Raw genomic sequence first — 19,700 nt, 5'->3', positions numbered from 1 at the left:
AAATTACTATAACAGCATTGCAGCTGTACTATGTAGCTAACCTATACAGTATGCACAGTGAAAATGAAACAAGGCAGTAAGCCTCTGCATTGTAAAATATGTCTGAATTTCTATTTATAGCTATTACTCAATATGCTGTCTAAGCCACAGAGAACTAATATGCATTCATATAATGCATATGCTGCACAGGAGGCTGCTGAGGGGAGGAAGACTCATAATAATGGCTGGAATGGAGTCAATGGAATGGAATCAAACACTGGAAACCATGTGTTTGATGTGTTGGATACCATTCCATTTATTCCGTTCCAGCCATTACTATGAGCCCGTACTCCCCAATTAAAGTGCCAGCAGCTGCCTGTGATATGCTGTGAGTGAGCAATTTTTCCAGTGGCACAGCAGCTACATGTTTCCAATCACAAGCACTTCCCTGTGTTTCAGACACTCTGAAAGGCTCTGTGACCATGTTAGTTCAACAGACACAGGTTGTAAGCTTCCTTATAAGGTTGAGTTTTAGGAGGAGAAGCAAACTGGCTGTTACTCAGAGGAGTTACAGTAGCTACAGCCCCAGCCAGATACTGTAAACATCTTGGAAGAGAAATGGTGTACACTGTTTCATAGAAAATATCACTTAGGCTACAGCAGGATGTTGACTTTCTGAGGAAAGCACCAGTCGTGTTTTCAAAATGTATTATTGTATCTAATGCTGGTATATTGTGAATACAATTTACTGTTCAGTAACACACCACACCAAATACTTTGATCCATGCAGAAATATGCTCCAACTTAAGATTCTACAATTATATTAATTGTAGCATTACAGTCTCTCCTTTGCATAATACGTACCTGATTCAGCCATGGATCGAGGCTCTAAAAAATAAGAAAATGCTAATATATATATAATTGTTTAAAATCATAGAGCTACTCATGTTGCCTTCTAAAAAAACACGAGTTTTTTTTTTAGATTCTTTAAAAGTTTATTTGAGATACTTTTACAGTTTTCAGAATGCTTACGTTGAATCATTTCAAAGATTGCTCCATTTCAGTGGAAATGTACTATTGAACTAATACAAGATAATTGTTGTACGTCACAGAAAATATCATAAGATGAATGTACATTATTCTGAAACATAGTAAAGGAGTAAAGGAGTTGGACTTACTCTTCTGCAGGATCCTGAAGTCAGGGGAGTCCTCTATGATGGTTCCTTCTCTGTACCAGTCCACCTTGGGGGAGGGCACCCCTTTAACACGGCACTCTAGCACCACCAGCTGGCTCTCCGACGCCAAAAGGTCCTGCAGACTCTGACGGGCCAAGTAGAGTGGGCATCCATCCACAATTTCTTAAGTACATAACCTTTAAAATGTACTACAGTGCGTTCAGAAACTATTCACACCCCTTGACTTTTTCCACATTTTGTTGTGTTACAGCCTGAAATTAAAAATGATTCAATTGAGATTTTTTTGGGTCACTGGCCTACACACAATACACCATAATGTAAAAGTAGAATTATATTTTTCAACATTTTTACAAATTAAGAAAAATTGAAAAGCTGAAATGTATTGAATCAATAACTATTCAACCCCTTTGTTATGGCAACCCTAAATACGTTCAGGAGTAAAAATTTGCTTAACAAGTCAGATAATAGGTTGCATGGATTCCCTCTGTGTGCAATACTTTTTGAATGACTACCTAGCTCTATTCTGTTCTCAACAAGGCACTAAAGTAACACTTAAAAAAATGTAGGAAACCATTCACTTTTTGTCCTGAATACAAAGTGTTATGTTTGGGGCAAATCCAATACAACACATTACTGAATACTACTCTCTATATTTTGAAGCATAGTGGTGGCTGCATCATGTTATTGGTATGCTTGTAATCGTTAAGGACTCTGGAGTTTTTCCAGGATAAAAAATAAATGGAATGGAGCTAAGCACAGGCAAAATCCTAGAGGAAAACCTGGTTCAGTCTGCTTTCCACCAGACACTGGGAGATGAATTCACCTTTCAGCAGGACAATAACCTAAAACACAAGGACAAATCTACATTTGAGTTGCTTACCAAGAAGACAGTGACTGTTCCTGGGTGGCCGACTTAAATCTATGGCAAGACCTGAAAATGGTTGTCTGACAATGATCAACAACCAATTTGACAAAGCTTGAAGAGCTTTTTTTCTGTGGCCGACGTGAGTAAGTAATTTAAGCATGTTACCCCTCGCAAGGCTGCCAGCCCAGACGGCATCCCTAGACGCGTCCTCAGAGCATGCGCAGACCAGCTGGCTGGAGTGTTTACGGACATATTCAATCTCTCCCTATTCCAGTCTGCTGTCCCCACATGCTTCAAGATGTCCACCATTGTTCCTGTACCAAAGAAAGCAAAGGTAACTGACTATCGCCTCGTAGCACTCACTTCTGTCATCATGAAGTGCTTTGAGAGACTTGTTAAGGATCATATAACCTCTACCTTACCTGACACCCTAGACCCACTTCAATTTGCTTACCGCCCCAATAGATCCACAGACGATGCAATCGCCATCGCATTGCACACTGCCCTATCCCATCTGGACAAGAGGAATACCTATGTAAGAATGCTGTTCATTGACTATAGCTCAGCATTCAACATCATATTACCCTCCAAGCTCATCATTAAGCTCGGGGCCCTGGGTCTTGATCCCGCCCTGTGCAACTGAGTCCTGGACTTCCTGATCGGCCGCCCCCAGATGGTGAAGGTGGGAAACAACACCTCCACTTCGCTGATCCTCAACACAGGGGCCCCACAAGGGTGCGTGCTCAGCCCCCTCTTGTACTCCCTGTTCACCCATGACTGCGTGGCCACGCCTCCAACTCAATCATCATGTTTGCAGATGACACAACAGTAGTAGGCCTGATTACCAACAATGACGAGACAGTCTACAGGGAGAAGGTGAGGGCCCTGGGAGAGTGGTGCCAGGAAAATAACCTCTCACTCAACGTCAACAAAATAAATGAGCTGATTGTGGACTTTGGGAAACAGCAGAGGGAGCACTCCCATATCCATATCGACGGGACAGCAGTGGAGAAGGTGGAAATCTTCAAGTTCCTCGCTGTACACATCACTGACGATCTGCAATGGTCCACCCACACAGACAGTGTGGTGAAGAAGGCACAATAGTGCCTCTTCAACCTCAGGAGGCTGAAGAAATTTGGCTTGGCCCCTAAAACCCTTACAAACTTGTCAGGCTGTATCACCAACTGGTACGGCAACTGCACCGCCCACAACCGCAGGGGTCTCCAGAGGGAGGTGCGGTCTGCCCAATGCATCACCGGGGGCAAACTACCTGCCCTCCAGGACACCTACAGCACCCGGTGTCACAGGAAGGCCAAAAAGATCATCAAAGTCAACAACCACCCGAGCCATGGCCTGTTCACCACTCTACCATCCAGAAAGTACAGGTGCATCAAAGCTGGGACTGAGAGACTGAAAAACAGCTTCTATCTCAAGGCCATCAGACTGTTAAATAGCCATCACTATCTGGCTTCCACCCGGTTACGCAACCCTGCACCTTAGAGGCTGCTGCCCTATATACATAGACTTGGAATCACTGGCCACTTTAATAATGGAACACTAGTCACTTTAATAATGTTTAAATAATATTTACGTACTGCTTTACTCATCTCATTCGTATATACTGTATTCTATTCTACTGTATTTTAGTCAATGCCACTCCGACATTGCTCGATCTAATACTTATATATTTCTTAATTCCATTCTTTTACTTATAGATTTGTGTGTATTGTTGTGAATTGTTAGATACTACTGTACTGTTGGAGCAAGGAAAACAAGCATTTAACTACACCCGCAATTACATCTTCTAAATATGTGTATTTGACCAATACAATTTGATTCGATTTTTTGAAAACAATTATTATATGCAAATATCGTACAATCCAGGAGTGGAAAGCTCAAAGAGACTTACCCAGAAAGACTCACAGCTGTAATCACTGTCAAAGGTGCTGCTACAAAGGAAATGTCTGAAAACATGTTTTCACTTTGTAATTGTCGGGTATTGTTTGTAGATGAGTGAGAAAATACATATATTTAATCAATTTTGAATTCAGACTATAACACAACAAAATGTGGAATAAGTCAAGGGTTATGAATACTTTCTGAAGGCACTGTATATAAGATAATATCATGTTTTTTTGCTTGGTGGTGAAGTTGACATTGTACATACTGTATCTTCTAATTATTAATAGTATGGATAACATTAGTAGGGTACCTTTGTGAAAACAGGGGCAGCGATGATCGGCCTCCCGTCTAGACCTTGAGGATAGACGTCTAGACCTAGGTTATAGCTGTCACCGTTTAGGTTCTAAAAAAAAAAAAAGGATTCCATCATTTAAGTAACCAAACACAAATATACATTATTGTTAAGTACTTGAATAAAGATTGCTGAGTAGAAAGGAAAGTTAGACATATTTCAGATATCTGGAATTTCCATTTCAATGTTTGCAGTATATTCAGCAGCCAGAGGGTTTTCAGCAGAACATTACCTCAGATAGAGTCATCTGCATGGGAGCCACCTGGGCAGGCAGTGTAGAGGAAACCACCTGGGTTAGTGGTAGTGCCGTGGTAGTGACTGTCTTTGTCTGTAATGTTGCGGACGTCACTGGGACAGGTGACAGTGTTGGCAGGGACGGTGTTGATACCTCCTGTGCCAGTACTGGCACTATGTCCACAGGTGGTAGATCTAGAGTACAGACTAACTGGACAGGTAACGGTGCTGACGTCTCCTGGGCAGGGGACAATGTAAACGTCACCTGGGTGAGTGTTGCTGTCACCTACGTAACAGGAAGGACAGTAGTAGTTACCTTGACAGGTACAGATGAAGTGACTACCTGGCAAGATGGCAGTGAGGTGGCCTCCTGTGGATGTTCTTTAGTACAGATGGGTGTGTCTTCCTCACAAACAGACACAGCACAGACCACTGAATGTAAAGATGGAGCAGTCGGTTGAGCTGAGGTCCTCTGCAGCCTTTAGGTTTACAGGGGAAACAGGATACATTGTAACTAACCAGGTCACACTGGGCTAGAATTATTTTTACAGTGTTGAAGTTACATACAGTGCCTTCAGAAAGTATTCATACCCCATGACTTATTCCACATTTTGTTTTGTTACAGCCTGAATTCCAAATAAATTACACATAATGACAAAGTGAAGAGATGTTTTTAGAAATGTTTACAAATGTATTGAAAATGAAAGAAATAACTAATTTATATAAGTATTCATCACAACCCTGAGTCAATACTAGAAGCAACAACTACAGCGGTGATTCTTTCTAGAAGCAACAATTACAGTGGTGATTCTTTCTGGGTAAGTCTGTAAGAGCTTTCCAAACCCGCATTGTGCAACATTGGCCATTATTATTCAAAAAATTCTTCAAGCTCTGTCAAATTGGTTGTTGATCATTGCCCTTTTCAGGTCTTGCCATAGATTTTCAAGTAGGTTTAAATCAAAGCTGTAACTCGGCCACTCAGGAACACTCGTGGGCTCCTGAGTGGTGCAACGGTCTAAGGCACTGCATCTCAGTGCTAGAGGCGTCACTACAGACCCTGGTTTGATTCCAGGCTGTATCATTACCGGCCGTGATTGGGAGTCCCAAAGGGTGGCGCACAATTGGCCCAGCATCATACGGGTTAGGGTTTGGCCGGGGTAGGCCGTCATTGTAAATAAGTATTTGTTCTTAACTGACTTGCCTAGTTAAATGAAGGTTAAATAACAAAAATACAAAAATGGTTTTGAACCAGGTTCTCCTCTAGGATTTTGCCTGTGCTTAGCTCCATTCCGTTTATTTTTTATCCTGAAAAACTCCCCAGTCCTTAACGATTACAAGCATACCAATAACATGATGCAGCCACCACTATGCTTGAAAATATGGAGAGTGGTACTTAGTAATGTGTTGTATTGGATTTGTCCCAAATATAACACTTTGTATTCAGGACAAAAAGTGAATTGCTCTGCCAGGTTTCTTGCAGTTTTACTTTAGTGCCTTGTTGCAAACAGGATGCATTTGTATTCTGTACAGCCTTCCATCTTTTCTCTTTGTCAATAGGTTAGTATTGTAGAGTAACTACAATGTTGTTGATCCATCTTCAGTTTTCTCCTATCACAGCCATTAAACTCTTTAACTGTTGTAAAGTCACTATTAGCCTTATGGTGAAATCCCTGAGTGGTATCCTTCCTCTCCTCCAACTGAGTTAGGAGGGACGCCTGTATCTTCGTAGTGACTGGGTGTATTTACACACCATCCAAAGTGTAATTAATAACTTCACTATGCTCAAATAGATAGCCACGGTCTACTTTTTTTTATACCCATCTACCAATAGGTGCCCTTTGCGAGGCATTAAAAAACCTTCCTGGTCTTTGTGGTTGAATATATGTTTGAGATTCACTGCTCGACTAAGGGTACTTACAGATAATTGTATGTGTCGGGGTACAGTTGAGGTAGTCATTCAAAAATCATGTTAAACACTATTATTGCACACAGAGTGAGTCCATGTGACTATTATTGCACACAGAGTGAGTCCATGCAACTTATTATGTCACTTATTAAGCACATTTTTAGACCTGAAATTATTTAGGCTTGCCAAAACAAAGGGATTGAATACTTATTGACTCTCGACATTTCAGCTTTTAATAAAAAAAAAAAGGCCACTATCGGCATATCTATTTATTATGTCCATCGAAATGTTACCTATTAAAATCAGATTCAACAATAATATCAAGGGGCTAGAAATCCAGGGTTTAAAAACAAAAGTGTCATTGTACGCTGAAGATTAATATTTTCTTTTAAATCCACAGTTTTGATCCCTCCATAGCCTCATAGAGGATCTAGATAATTTTTTGGACCTCTCTGGATTACAACCAAATTATGATTAGTGTACTATATTACGTATTGGATCACAATTTTTATTTTTTATTTTACATTACCGTGTAGTTTACCAATAAAATGGTCTGACGGTGAAGTGGACATACACGGTATTTATATCCCGAAAGAAAGAAATTATCTCACTACAATACATTTTAATAGAAAGTTAGCAAAACTAGATAAGATCTTGCCACCATGGAAAGGAAAATACCTGTCTATTTGTGGAAAAATCACTCTTATTAACTCTTTAGTCATATCCCAGTTTACCTATTTGCTTATGACCCTGCCTACAACTAACAACTTGTTTTTTAAATTATATGAGCAAAAGATATTCCATTTTATTTGGAACGTCAAGACCTCTCACTAAAGCCGTCAGTCATACAAAATCAATACTTAAATCCAAACTAGTTCTCTAGCAGATTAGCAAGAATGGCTCACCCATTCTATTTTTAAAATAAGCCATATAAAGTTGGTTGCAATTTCAGTTTAATCCACCAGAAAAGACAGAAAAAATATTACAACAAATATTATGGTTAAACTGAAATATACTAACTGATAAAAAAACAGAATTATTATATATACACTGCTCAAAAAAATAAAGGGAACACTTAAACAACACAATGTAACTCCAAGTCAATCACACTTCTGTGAAATCAAACTGTCCACTTAGGAAGCAACACTGATTGACAATACATTTCCCATGCTGTTGTGCAAATGGAATAGACAACAGGTGGAAATTATAGGCAATTAGCAAGACACCCCCAATAAAGGAGTGGTTCTGCAGGTGGGGACCACAGACCACTTCTCAGTTACTATGCTTCCTGGCTGATGTTTTGGTCACTTTTGAATGCTGGCGGTGCTTTCCCTGTAGTGGTAGCATGAGACGGAGTCTACAACCCACACAAGTGGCTCAGGTAGTGCAGCTCATCCAGGATGGCACATCAATGCGGGCTGTGGCAAGAAGGTTTGCTGTGTCTGTCAGCGTAGTGTCCAGAGCATGGAGGCGCTACCAGGAGACAAGCCAGTACATCAGGAGACGTGGAGGAGGCCGTAGGAGGGCAACAACCCAGCAGCAGGACCGCTACCTCCGCCTTTGTGCAAGGAGGAGCAGGAGAAGCACTGCCAGAGCCCTGCAAAATGACCTCCAGCAGGCCACAAATGTGCATGTGTCTGCTCAAACGGTCAGAAACAGACTCCATGAGGGTGGTATGAGGGCCCGACGTCCACAGGTGGGGGTTGTGCTTATTTAATAAGATTATTTCTTTCATTCAGATCTAGGATGTGTTGTTTAAGTGTTCCCTTTATTTTTTTGATCAGTATATTTACACATGTTAAGTTTGCTGAAAATAAATGCAGCTGACCATGAGAGGACACTTCTTTGTTTGCTGAGTGTGTGAAATAACCTCACCAGTCCTATTTATGATATTATTTACAAAGAGTATATCATAAAAAATATACTGCTCAAAAAAATAAAGGGAACACTTAAACAACACATCCTAGATCTGAATGAAATAAATAATCTTATTAAATACTTTTTTCTTTACATAGTTGAATGTGCTGACAACAAAATCACACAAAAATAATCAATGGAAATCCAATTTATCAACCCATGGTCTGGATTTGGAGTCACACTCAAAATTAAAGTGGAAAACCACACTACAGGCTGATCCAACTTTGATGTAATGTCCTTAAAACAAGTCAAAATGAGGCTCAGTAGTGTGTGTGGCCTCCACGTGCCTGTATGACCTCCCTACAATCCCTGGGCATGCTCCTGATGAGGTGGCGGATGGTCTCCTGAGGGATCTCCTCCCAGACCTGGACTAAAGCATCCGCCAACTCCTGGACAGTCTGTGGTGCAACGTGGCGTTGGTGGATGGAGCGAGACATGATGTCCCAGATGTGCTCAATTGGATTCAGGTCTGGGGAACGGGCGGGCCAGTCCATAGCATCAATGCCTTCCTCTTGCAGGAACTGCTGACACACTCCAGCCACATGAGGTCTAGCATTGTCTTGCATTAGGAGGAACCCAGGGCCAACCGCACCAGCATATGGTCTCACAAGGTGTCTGAGGATGTCATCTCGGTACCTAATGGCAGTCAGGCTACCTCTGGCGAACACATGGAGGGCTGTGCAGCCCCCCAAAGAAATGCCACCCCACACCATGACTGACCCACCGCCAAACCGGTCATGCTGGAGGATGTTGCAGACAGCAGAACGTTCTCCACGGCGTCTCCAGACTCTGTCACGTCTGTCACGTGCTCAGTGTGAACCTGCTTTCATCTGTGAAGAGCACAGGGCGCCAGTGGCGAATTTGCCAATCTTGGTGTTCTCTGGCAAATGCCAATCGTCCTGCATGGTGTTGGGCTGTAAGCACAACCCCCACCTGTGGACGTAGGGCCCTCATACCACCCTCATGCAGTCTGTTTCTGACCGTTTGAGCAGACACATGCACATTTGTGGCCTGCTGGAGGTCATTTTGCAGGGCTCTGGCAGTGCTTCTCCTGCTCCTCCTTGCACAAAGGCGGAGGTAGCGGTCCTGCTGCTGGGTTGTTGCCCTCCTACGGCCTCCTCCACGTCTCCTGATGTACTGGCTTGTCTCCTGGTAGCGCCTCCATGCTCTGGACACTACGCTGACAGACACAGCAAACCTTCTTGCCACAGCCCGCATTGATGTGCCATCCTGGATGAGCTGCACTACCTGAGCCACTTGTGTGGGTTGTAGACTCCGTCTCATGCTACCACTAGAGTGAAAGCACCGCCAGCATTCACAAGTGACCAAAACATCAGCCAGGAAGCATAGGAACTGAGAAGTGGTCTGTGGTCCCCACCTGCAGAACCACTCCTTTATTGGGGGTGTCTTGCTAATTGTCTATAATTTCCACCTGTTGTCTATTCCATTTGCACAACAGCATGTGAAATGTATTGTCAATCAGTGTTGCTTCCTAAGTGGACAGTTTGATTTCACAGAAGTGTGATTGACTTGGAGTTACATTGTGTTGTTTAAGTGTTCCCTTTATTTTTTGGAGCAGTGTATTTGTATGAACACAACAAAATTCAACAACTGAGACATAAACTGAACAAGTTTCACAGACATGTGACTAACAGAAATTTAATAATGTGTCCCTGAACAAAAGGGGGTCAAAATCAAAAGTAACAGTCAGTATCTGGTGTGGCCACCAGCTGCATTAAGTACTGCAGTGCATTTCCTCCTCATGAACTGCACCAGATTTGCCAGTTCTTGCTGTGAGATGTTACCCCACTCTTCCACCAAGGCACCTGCAAGTTCCCGGACATTTCTGGGGGAATGGCCCTAGCCCTCACCCTCCGATCCAACAGGTCCCAGATGTGCTCAATGGGACTGAGACCCGGGCTCTTCGCTGGCAATGGCAGAACACTGACATTCCTGTCTTGCAGGAAATCACGCACAGAATGAGCGTGAGGGAGGAGGATGTCTTCCCTGTAATGCACAGTGTTGAGATTGCCTGCAATGACAACAAGCTCAGCCCGGCTGGTGGCATTGTCATGCTGGAGGGTCATGTCAGGATGAGCCTGCAGGAAGGGTACCACATGAGGGAGGAGGATGTCTTCCCTGTAATGCACAGTGTTGAGATTGCCTGCAATGACAACAAGCTCAGCCCGATGATGCTGTGACACACCGCCCCAGACCATGACGGGACCCTCCACCTCCAAATCGATCCCGCTCCAGAGTACAGGCCTCAGTGTAAAGCTCATTCCTTCGACAATAAACGCGAATCCGACCATCACCCCTGGTGAGACAAAACCGTGACTCGTCAGTAAAGAGCACTTTTTGCCAGTCCTGTCTGGTCCAGCGACGGTGGGTTTGTTGACGGTGGGTCTGGTGAGGATCTGCCTTACAACAGGGCTACAAGCCCTCAGTCCAACCTCTCTCAGCCTATTGCGGACAGTCTGAGCACTGATGGAGGGATGGTGCTTTCCTGGTGAAACTCGGGCAGTTGTTGTTGCCATCCTGTACCTGTCCCGCAGGTGTGATGTTTGGATGTGCAAGTGTTGTTACACGTGGTCTGCCACTGCGAGGACGATCAGCTGTCCGTCCTGTCTCCCTATAGCGCTGTCTTAGGCGTCTCACAGTACGGACATTGCAATTTATTGCCCTGACCACATCTGCAGTCCTCATGCTTCCTTGCAGCATGCCTAAGGCACGTTCACACAGATGAGCAGGGACCCTGGGCATCTTTCTATTGGTGTTTTTCAGAGTCAGTAGAAAGGCCTCTTTAGTGTCCTAAGTTTTCATAACTGTGACCTTATTTGTTTACCGTCTGCAGTGTGTTAGTGTCTTAACGACCGTTCCACAGGTGCATGTTCATTAATTGCTTATGATTCATTGAACAAGCACGGGAAACAGTGTTTAAACCTTTTAAAATGAAGATCTGTGAAGTTATTTGGATTTTTATGAATTCTTTGAAAGACTGGGTCCTGAAAAAGGGACATTTATTTTTTTGCTGAGTTTATATGGAAATGTCTGCTCTATCCAAAATTACAACCAACTACTTGCAGCATTACTGCAAAAATGGAAGAGGCAAGTGGAAGAGGGAGAAAGTAAGAAACTTGTCTGTTGGCCCAGCATTAAAGACCAAAATTGGTTAAAGAAAATTGTGATAAATAAAAATGTAAACCAGTTTAATTTATGCAGCAAAAAATTGGCAGCTGTGCCATCCAGATTGCAAAATAGTTGGAAGAGATTTTCGATTTACCGATTCTATGGCACATGGTTTATGAACTGATACACAAAATGACGCCGTGATTCAAAACAACATAGTTTTTCAATTTCAATTATTATACAAAATTCTTGCAACCAGTAGAATGTTATATACATTGCTTTCGGAAAGTATTCAGACCCTTTGACTTTTTCCACATTTTGACAAGATACAACCTTGTTCTAAAATTGATTAAAACATTTTTTTTATCAATCTCCACACAATACCCAATAATAACAAAGGAATTTTTTTTTTTAAATGTTTGCCAATTTATTAAAAATAAAAAAACTGAAATATCACATTTACAAAAGTATTCAGACCCTTTACTAAGTACTTTGTTGAAGCACCTTTGGCAGCGATTACAGCCTTGAGTCTTCTTGGGTATGACGCTACAAGCTTGCAACACCTGTATTTAGGGGTTTTATTCCATTCTTCTCTGCAGATCCTCTCAAGCACTCAGGTTGGATGAGGAGCATTGCCGCACAGCTATTTTCAGGTCTCTCTAAAGATGTTTGATCGGGTTCAGGTCAGGGCTCTGGCTCTGCTACTCAAGGACATTCAGAAACTTGTCCCGAAACCATTCCTGCGTTGTCTTAACTTTGTGTTTAGGGTCGTTGTCCTGTTGGAAGATGAACATTTGCCCCAGTCTGAAGTCCTGAGCGCTATGAAGCAGGTTTTCATCAAGGATCTCTCTGTACTTTGCTCCGTTCATCTATGCCTTGATCCTGACTAGTCTCCCAGTCCCTGCCGCTGAAAAACATCCCCACAGCATGATGCTGCCACCACCATGATTCACCATAGGGATGGTGCCAGGTTTCCTGCAGACGTGACGCTTGGCATTCAGGCCAAAGAGTTCAATCTTGGTTTCATCAGACCAGAGAATATTGTTGGTCTTAGAGTCTTTAGGTGCCTTTTGGCAAACTCCAAAAGTGCTGCAGAGATGGTTGTCCTTCTGGAAAGTTCTCCCATCTCCACAGAGGAACTCTAGATCAAAGTCAGAGTGACCATCGGGTTCTTGGCCCTTCTCCCCCGATTGCTCAGTTTGGCCAGGCGGTCAGCTCTAGGTAGAGTCTTGGTGGTTCCAAACTTCTTCCATTTAACAATGGAGGCCACTGTGTTCTTGCAGACCTTCAATGCTGCAAACATTTTTTGGTACCCTTCCCCAGATCTGTGCCTCAACGCAATCCTGTCTCGGAGCTCTACGGACAATTCCTTCAACCTCATGGTTTTTGCTCTGACATGCACTGTTAACTGTGAGACCTTATATAGACAGGTGTGTGCCTTTCCAAATCATGTCCAATCAATTGAATTTACCACAGGTGGACTCCAATTAAATTGTAAAAACATCTCAAGGATGATCAATGGAAACGGGATTCACCTGAGCTCAATTTCGAGTCTCATAGCAAAGGGTCTGAATACTTTTGTAAATCTGTTTTCGCTTTGTCATTATGGGGTATTGTGTGTAGAATGATGAAGAAAATGTTTTATTTAATACATTTTAGAAAAAGGATGTAATGTAACAAAATGTGGAAAAAGGGAAGGGGTCTGAATACTTTTGTAAATCTGTTTTCGCTTTGTCATTATGGGGTATTGTGTGTAGAATGATGAAGATTTTTTTTTATTTAATACATTTTAGAAAAAGGATGTAACGTAACAAAATGTGGAAAAAGGGAAGGGGTCTGAATACTTTCCGAATGCACTGTAGGTGGGAGGGGTTGAGGGGAGCTGAAGGGTGGGACTAAAAACAAACAAAAGATAACTAATGTAAAATATAATAGCCCATTATGGGCTATTGTGTGTGTAGGCCAGTTACCAAAAAAATCTCAATTTAATCAATTTTAAATTCAAGCTGTTACACAACAAAATGTGGAAAAAGTCAAGGAGTATGAATACTTTCTGAAGGCACTATATGTTGAAGTATTTCAATCTTGCTTTCACTGCCGCAATTAAATATTTTCCAATTCTATTTTGAGTAGCGGAAGAGTAGTGTACTCACTGTGCTACATGTTCAAAATGTTGTTCCCCCTCCGAATCTGTAGAGGAGGCGCCTGTAAAACACATAAAAGAGAGTGATGTAGAGCTCAACAGTAGGGTTGATCTTAGTATGATTGTCTATATTAATATGTTTTAATTGAAAATGAAACATTTGAACCAGAAGAGGTACAAATTAATTACATCAGCATTACATCTTTATGTGACTATGCACTCTAGACGGGTCACTTGACTTAAAGGTCAAAACTCAATGCTCACCTTCGATGTAGATTTCTGCAGATGTCGAGTCTGTGCCGTAGAAGTTGGAAGCAAAGCAAGAGTACCGCCCCGTGTCTTCCTCGAACGCCTCGGCAATGATCAGAGAGTGCAACTCGCTGTTGTTGACGATCTGAATGTCAGGGCTGTTCTCCAGCTCCTTCCCCTCACAAAACCACCTGGAAAGCCACAAAATGCATATGCTCCTTTTAGTGTCATCATCACATTAGGGATTGAGCCCATTGAGCATAATCAGTCAAAAATGATGTAACCGTTTCAACTTTAAAATATAAATTGATGTTATATTTGAAAAAAAACGAACAACTTTTATGCATTAGCAACCCTCCGACAGTCATAGCTTATTAGTGTACGTGGTGAGTGTTTCAACTTTAAAATATAAAGTGATGTTATGTTTGAAAAAAACCTAACAACTTTTCTGTGTTAGCAACTCTCCGACAGTCAAAGCTCATTAGTGTACGTGGTGAGTGTCTTGACCCAGTGTGTATATCTGGCCAACTGCCAGTAAGTGTAGCCACAATCAGGTCTTGGGAAAAAGTTCTAGTGAGCTCTCTTTCACTTTAAAACAAGAAGCCACCACACCACAATGCCAAATGAGCACTTAGTTACCACTTACTATCTGGCAATATGGATTGATGTAAATTGAAAATGAGCAAAATTCTTAAGATAACAAATTGACTACTGTTCCTGACTGTGACATTTCTACACCTGAACATATTTAGGCTTTCCATAACAAAAGGGTTGACTACTTATTGACTCAAGACATTTCAGCTTTTAATTTGTAATTAATTTGTAAACATTTCTAAAAACCTAATTCCACTTTGACATTATGGGGTATTGTGTGTAAGCCAGTGACGCAATATAATCTATTTAAATTCAGGCTAACACAATATATATTTTTTTAAATCAAGTGGTGTGAATACTTTTTGAAGTACACCTCAAAAGACGTGATATAGAAAAGGTCTCGCTACTTTTACATTTTTTACTTCAATATTCCGTTAGAGATGTTCAAGAGTGAATTTACATGAGGTTGTCTTTCATGCTAGGTGTAAAAACTGGCTACTAGTTCCAGTATGATATGAATGAAGTCCTCGACCTGCTAGAATGGAAAACATCATAAAGACACTCATTTGATCAGAGATGATTTCAATTCAAGTCCATGTACTATATTTAGTACAATATCAAAGTGTGCCAGTGCCACAGAAAAAAATCTGTTTGGTTTAAATGTAAGAAAGTCAGTACCAACATAGTTAGTACAAGTGCCTACACAGGCCACATTGACATTTTAAGATTGTGATTATCTATCATACCTGCAGTATTAAAGTTGGGATTTCTTTTATTTCTTTTTTTTTTCATTAAAATGACTTCAGCATATGTATATTGAAACGCATTTCAGAATGAAATTGTTTAAAAGCATATAATATTGCTACAGTATTTGACCTGTACTAAGCCCAAATATGTCAAATATATGATGCAACTCATTATCTTTTGTGAACTACAGATGTTTCTGTATCGTACTATATTTAGTCTATGGACACGAGGTTACTGTTTTTTTTACATATTTCAAGAATATGAAGTCGTGAATAAATGTTCAAATGATCAGATCTTAATCATTTTGGTATATATACAGAACAAGAACATAAACACATCATGCAACAATTTCAAAGATTTTACTGAGTTACAGTTCATATAAGGAAATCAGTCAAATGAAATAAATTCATTAGGCCGTAATCTACGGATTTCACATGACTGGGAATACAGATATGCATCTGTTGGTCACAGATACCTTAAAAAAAAAAAGTAGGGACGTGCCTGCCCATACCATAACCCCACCGCCACCATGGGGCATTCTGTTCACAATGTTGACATCAGCAAACCGCTCGCCCACACGATGCCATACACATGGTCTGTGGCTGTGAGGCTGGTTGGACGTACTGCCAAATTCTCTAAAACAACATTGGAGGCAGCTTATGGTAGAGAAATTAACATTCAATTATCTGGCAAAAAATGCTGGTGGACATTCCTGCAGTCAGCATGCCAATTGCACGCTTCCTCATAACTTGAGACATCTGTGGCATTGTGTTGTGTGACAAAACTGCATATTTTAGAGTGGCCTTTTACTGTCCCCAGTACAAGGTGCACCTGTGTAATGTGCTGTTTAATTAGCTTCTTGATATGCCACACCTGTCAGGTGGATGGATTATCTAAGCAAATGAGCTCAGGTGAAAATTGAGCTCAGGTGCATTCTGCTTCCATTGATCATCCTTGAGGTGTTTCTACAACTTCATTGGAGCACCTGTGGTAAATTCTATTGATGGGAATTTTTTATTTTTTAACCTTTATTTAACTAGGCAAGTCAGTTAAGAACAAATTCTTATTTACAATGACGGCCTACCCCGGCCAAACCATAACCTGTATGACGCTGGGCCAAATTGTGCGCCACCCTATGGGACTCCCAATTACGTCCGGTTATGATACAGCCTGGAATCGAACCAGGGTCTGAGTGTTCCTGAGTGGCCGAGTTACAGTTTTGATTTAAATCTACTTAGAAACATATGGCAAGACCTGAAAATGGCAATGATCAACAACCAATTTGACAGAGCTTGAAGATTTTTTTTTATAATAATGGGCAAATGTTGCACAATGCAGGTGTGGAAAGCTCTTACAGGCTTACCCAGAAAGAATCACCGCTGTAATTGCTGCCAAAGTTGCTTCTAGTATCCGGCGTGTGATGAATACTTATGTAAATTAGTTATTTCTTTCATTTTCGATACATTTGCAAACATTTGTAAAAACATGTTTTCACTTTGTCATGATGTGGAAAGAAAACCAATTTAATCTATTTGGAATTCAGGTTGTAACACAACAAAATGTGGAATAAGTCATGGGGTATGAATACTTTCTGAAGGCACTTCAACACTGTAAAAATAATTCTAGCCCAGTGTGACCTGGTTAGTTACAATGTATCCTGTTTCCCCTGTAAACCTAAAGGCTGCAGAGGACCTCAGCTCAACCGGCTGCTCCATCTTTACATTCAGTGGTCTGTGCTGTGTCTGTTTGTGAGGAAGACACACCCATCTGTACTAAAGAACAGCTACAGGAGGCCACCTCACTGCCATCTTGCCAGGTAGTCACTTCATCTGTACCTGTCAAGGTAACTACTACTGTCCTTCCTGTTACGGAGAGGACTACCACGGCCAAACCTGGACGACGCTGGGCCAATTGTGCGCCGCCCTATGGGACTCCCAATCACGGCCGGTTGTGATTCAGCCTGGACTCGAACCAGGGTCTGTAGTGACGCCTCAAGGCCTGAGATGCAGTGCCTTAGACCGCTGCGCCACTCGGGAGCCCCATGATTTGGAAAAGCACAAACCTGTCTATATAAAAGGTCCCACAGTTGACAGTGCATGTCAGAGCAAAAACCAAGCCATGAGGTCGAAGGAATTGTCCGTAGAGCTCCGAGACAGGATTGTGTCGAGGCACAGATCTGGGGAAGGGTAGCAAAACATTTCTGCAGCATTGAAAGTCCCCAAGAACACAAGTTTGGAACCACCAAGACTCTTCCTAGAGCTGGCCGCCAGGCCAAACTGAGCAATTTGGGGAGAAGGGCCTTGGTCAGGGAGGTGACCAAGAATCCGATGGTCCCTCTGACAAAGCTCCAGAGTTCCTTTGTTGAGATGGGAGATTTTTCCTGAAGGCCAACCATCTCTTCAGCACTCCACCAATCAGGCCTTTATGGTAGATGGGTGAGACAGAAGCCACTCCTCATTAAAATGGACCTGCCAGCCCACTTGGGGTTTGCCAAAAGGCACCTAAAGGACTCTCAGACCATGAGAAACAAGATTCTCTGGTCTGATGAAACCAAGATTGAACTCTTTGGCCTGAATGCCAAGCGCCACATCTGGAGGAAACCTGGCACCATCCCTATGGTGAAGCATGGTGGTGGTAGTATCATGCTGTGAGGATGTTTTTCAGCGGCATGGACTGGGAAACTAGACAGGATCGAGGGAAAGAGGAACAGAGCAAAGTACAAAGAGATCCTGGTCCAGAGCCAACCACAGGAGTATTCAGGAGCCCGCTCTCAATGACTGTAGACAACCTGCTGCTGCCGCTCTGCTAATCGATAGATGCGGGAAGGAGAGGAGGTATCGTGCACACATGGGTAACTGGGGTGTCCTGCCTTGATAGGGTAACTGATTTTAAAAAAACTGCATAATAAATAAATGTGGCTAGTCAATTGTGTGAGTCAGGGGCTGGGCCCAAGCCCATAGGGAGCCCAATAGGGGAAAAAATAAAGAATAATTGTTTTATTTATTTATTTCGTTTTTTTATCCAACCACAGGAGCCCGCTCTCAATGTTGAAAATACACCAGAGAGCATAAGGCACTGCATCTCAGTACTAGAGGCATCACTACAGACCCTGGTTCGATTCCACCCTGTATCACAACCAGCCGTGATTGGGAGTCCCATAGAGCGCCGCACAATTGGCCCAGAGTCATCCGGGTTAGGCCATCATTGTAAATAAGAATTTGTTCTTCACTGACTTGGTTTGTTAAATAAATAAAAAATTAAGGAAACACCGTCATAGTTTCTTAAAATGGTGTTTGGCCACCACAATCTGCCAGAACAGCTTCAATGCACCTTGGCATAAATTCTACAAGTGGACCTAAACCATGCCAGGACAATACTTTGTAGAGTCACCTTTTGCAGTGATTACAGCTGCAAGTCTCTTGGGGGTATGTCTCTACAAGCTTGGCACATCTAGCCACTGGTATTTTTGCCCATTCTTCAAGGCAAAACTGCTCCAGCTCCTTCAAGTTGGATGGGTTCTTCTGGTGTACAGCAATCTTAGTCATTCCACAGACTCTCAATTGGATTGAGGTCTGGGCTTTGACTAGGCCATTCCAAGACATTTAATTGTTTCCCCTTAAACCACTCAAGTGTTGCTTTAGCAGTATGCTTAAGGTCATTGTCCTGCTGGAAGGTGAACCTCCGTCCCAGTCTCAAATCTCTGGAAGAGTGAAACAGGTTTCCCTCAAGAATTTCCCTGTATTTAGTGGCATCCATCATTCCTTCAATTTTGACCAGTTTCCCAGTCCCTGCCAATGAAAAACATCCCCACAGCATGATGCTGCCACCACCATGCTTCACTGTGGGGATGGTGTCCTAGAGGTGATGAAAGGTGTTGGGTTTGTGCCAGACATGACGTTTTCCTTGATGGCCAAAAACCTCAATTTTAGTCTCATCTAACCAGAGTACCTTCTTCCATATGTTTGGGGAGTCTCCCACATGCCTTTTGGCGAACACCAAACGTGTTGGCTTATTTTTTTCTTTAAGCAATTGCTTTTTTCTGGCCACTCTTCCATAAAGCCCAGCTCTGTGGGGTGTTTGGCTTAAAGTGGTCCTATGGACAGATACTCCAATCTCCACTGTGGAGATTTGCAGCTCCTTCAGGGTTATCTTTGGTCTCTTTGTTGTCTCTCTGATTAATGGCCTCCTTGCCTAGTCTATGAGTTTTGGTGGGAGGCCCTCTCTTGGTAGGTTTGTTGTGGTGCCATATTCTTTACATTTTTTAATAATGGATTTAATGCTGCTCTGTGGGATGTTCAACGTTTCTGATATTTTTTTATAACCCAACCCTGATCTGTACTTCTCCACAGCTTTGTCCCTGACCTGTTTGGAGAGCTCCTTGGTCTTCATAGTGCCACTTGCTTGGTGGTGCCACTTGCTTAGTGGTGTTGCAGACTCTGGGGCCTTTCAGAACAGGTGTATATATACTGAGATCATATGAGAGATCA

At 42.3% G+C, this 19,700-nt stretch overlaps 1 protein-coding gene across 5 annotated transcripts in view; it reads right to left on the bottom strand.

The window, feature by feature from the left end:
* mypn (myopalladin) overlaps positions 1-19,700 on the bottom strand; it is a 53,778-nt gene that overhangs the window by 23,763 nt on the left and 10,315 nt on the right. For 4 of the 5 annotated variants that reach the window (XM_014154274.3, XM_014154272.3, XM_014154276.3 and 1 more), the window contains exons 3-9: positions 13,888-14,063; positions 13,634-13,685; positions 4,872-5,007; positions 4,527-4,766; positions 4,253-4,345; positions 1,158-1,299; positions 844-867 (exon numbers count right to left, since the gene is read on the bottom strand). In XM_014154274.3, the coding sequence (XP_014009749.3) occupies positions 844-867; positions 1,158-1,299; positions 4,253-4,345; positions 4,527-4,766; positions 4,872-5,007; positions 13,634-13,685; positions 13,888-14,063 (863 nt within the window). The remainder of the gene's footprint in view (positions 1-843; positions 868-1,157; positions 1,300-4,252; positions 4,346-4,526; positions 4,767-4,871; positions 5,008-13,633; positions 13,686-13,887; positions 14,064-19,700) is intronic. The other variant, XM_014154273.3, reaches the window with a different exon arrangement.

This window comes from Salmo salar, chromosome 18 (assembly GCF_965601325.2).
Source record: "Salmo salar chromosome 18, fSalSal1, whole genome shotgun sequence".
NCBI classification, from domain to species: domain Eukaryota; kingdom Metazoa; phylum Chordata; class Actinopteri; order Salmoniformes; family Salmonidae; genus Salmo; species Salmo salar.
This window is presented reverse-complemented; position numbering and strand designations above follow the sequence as displayed.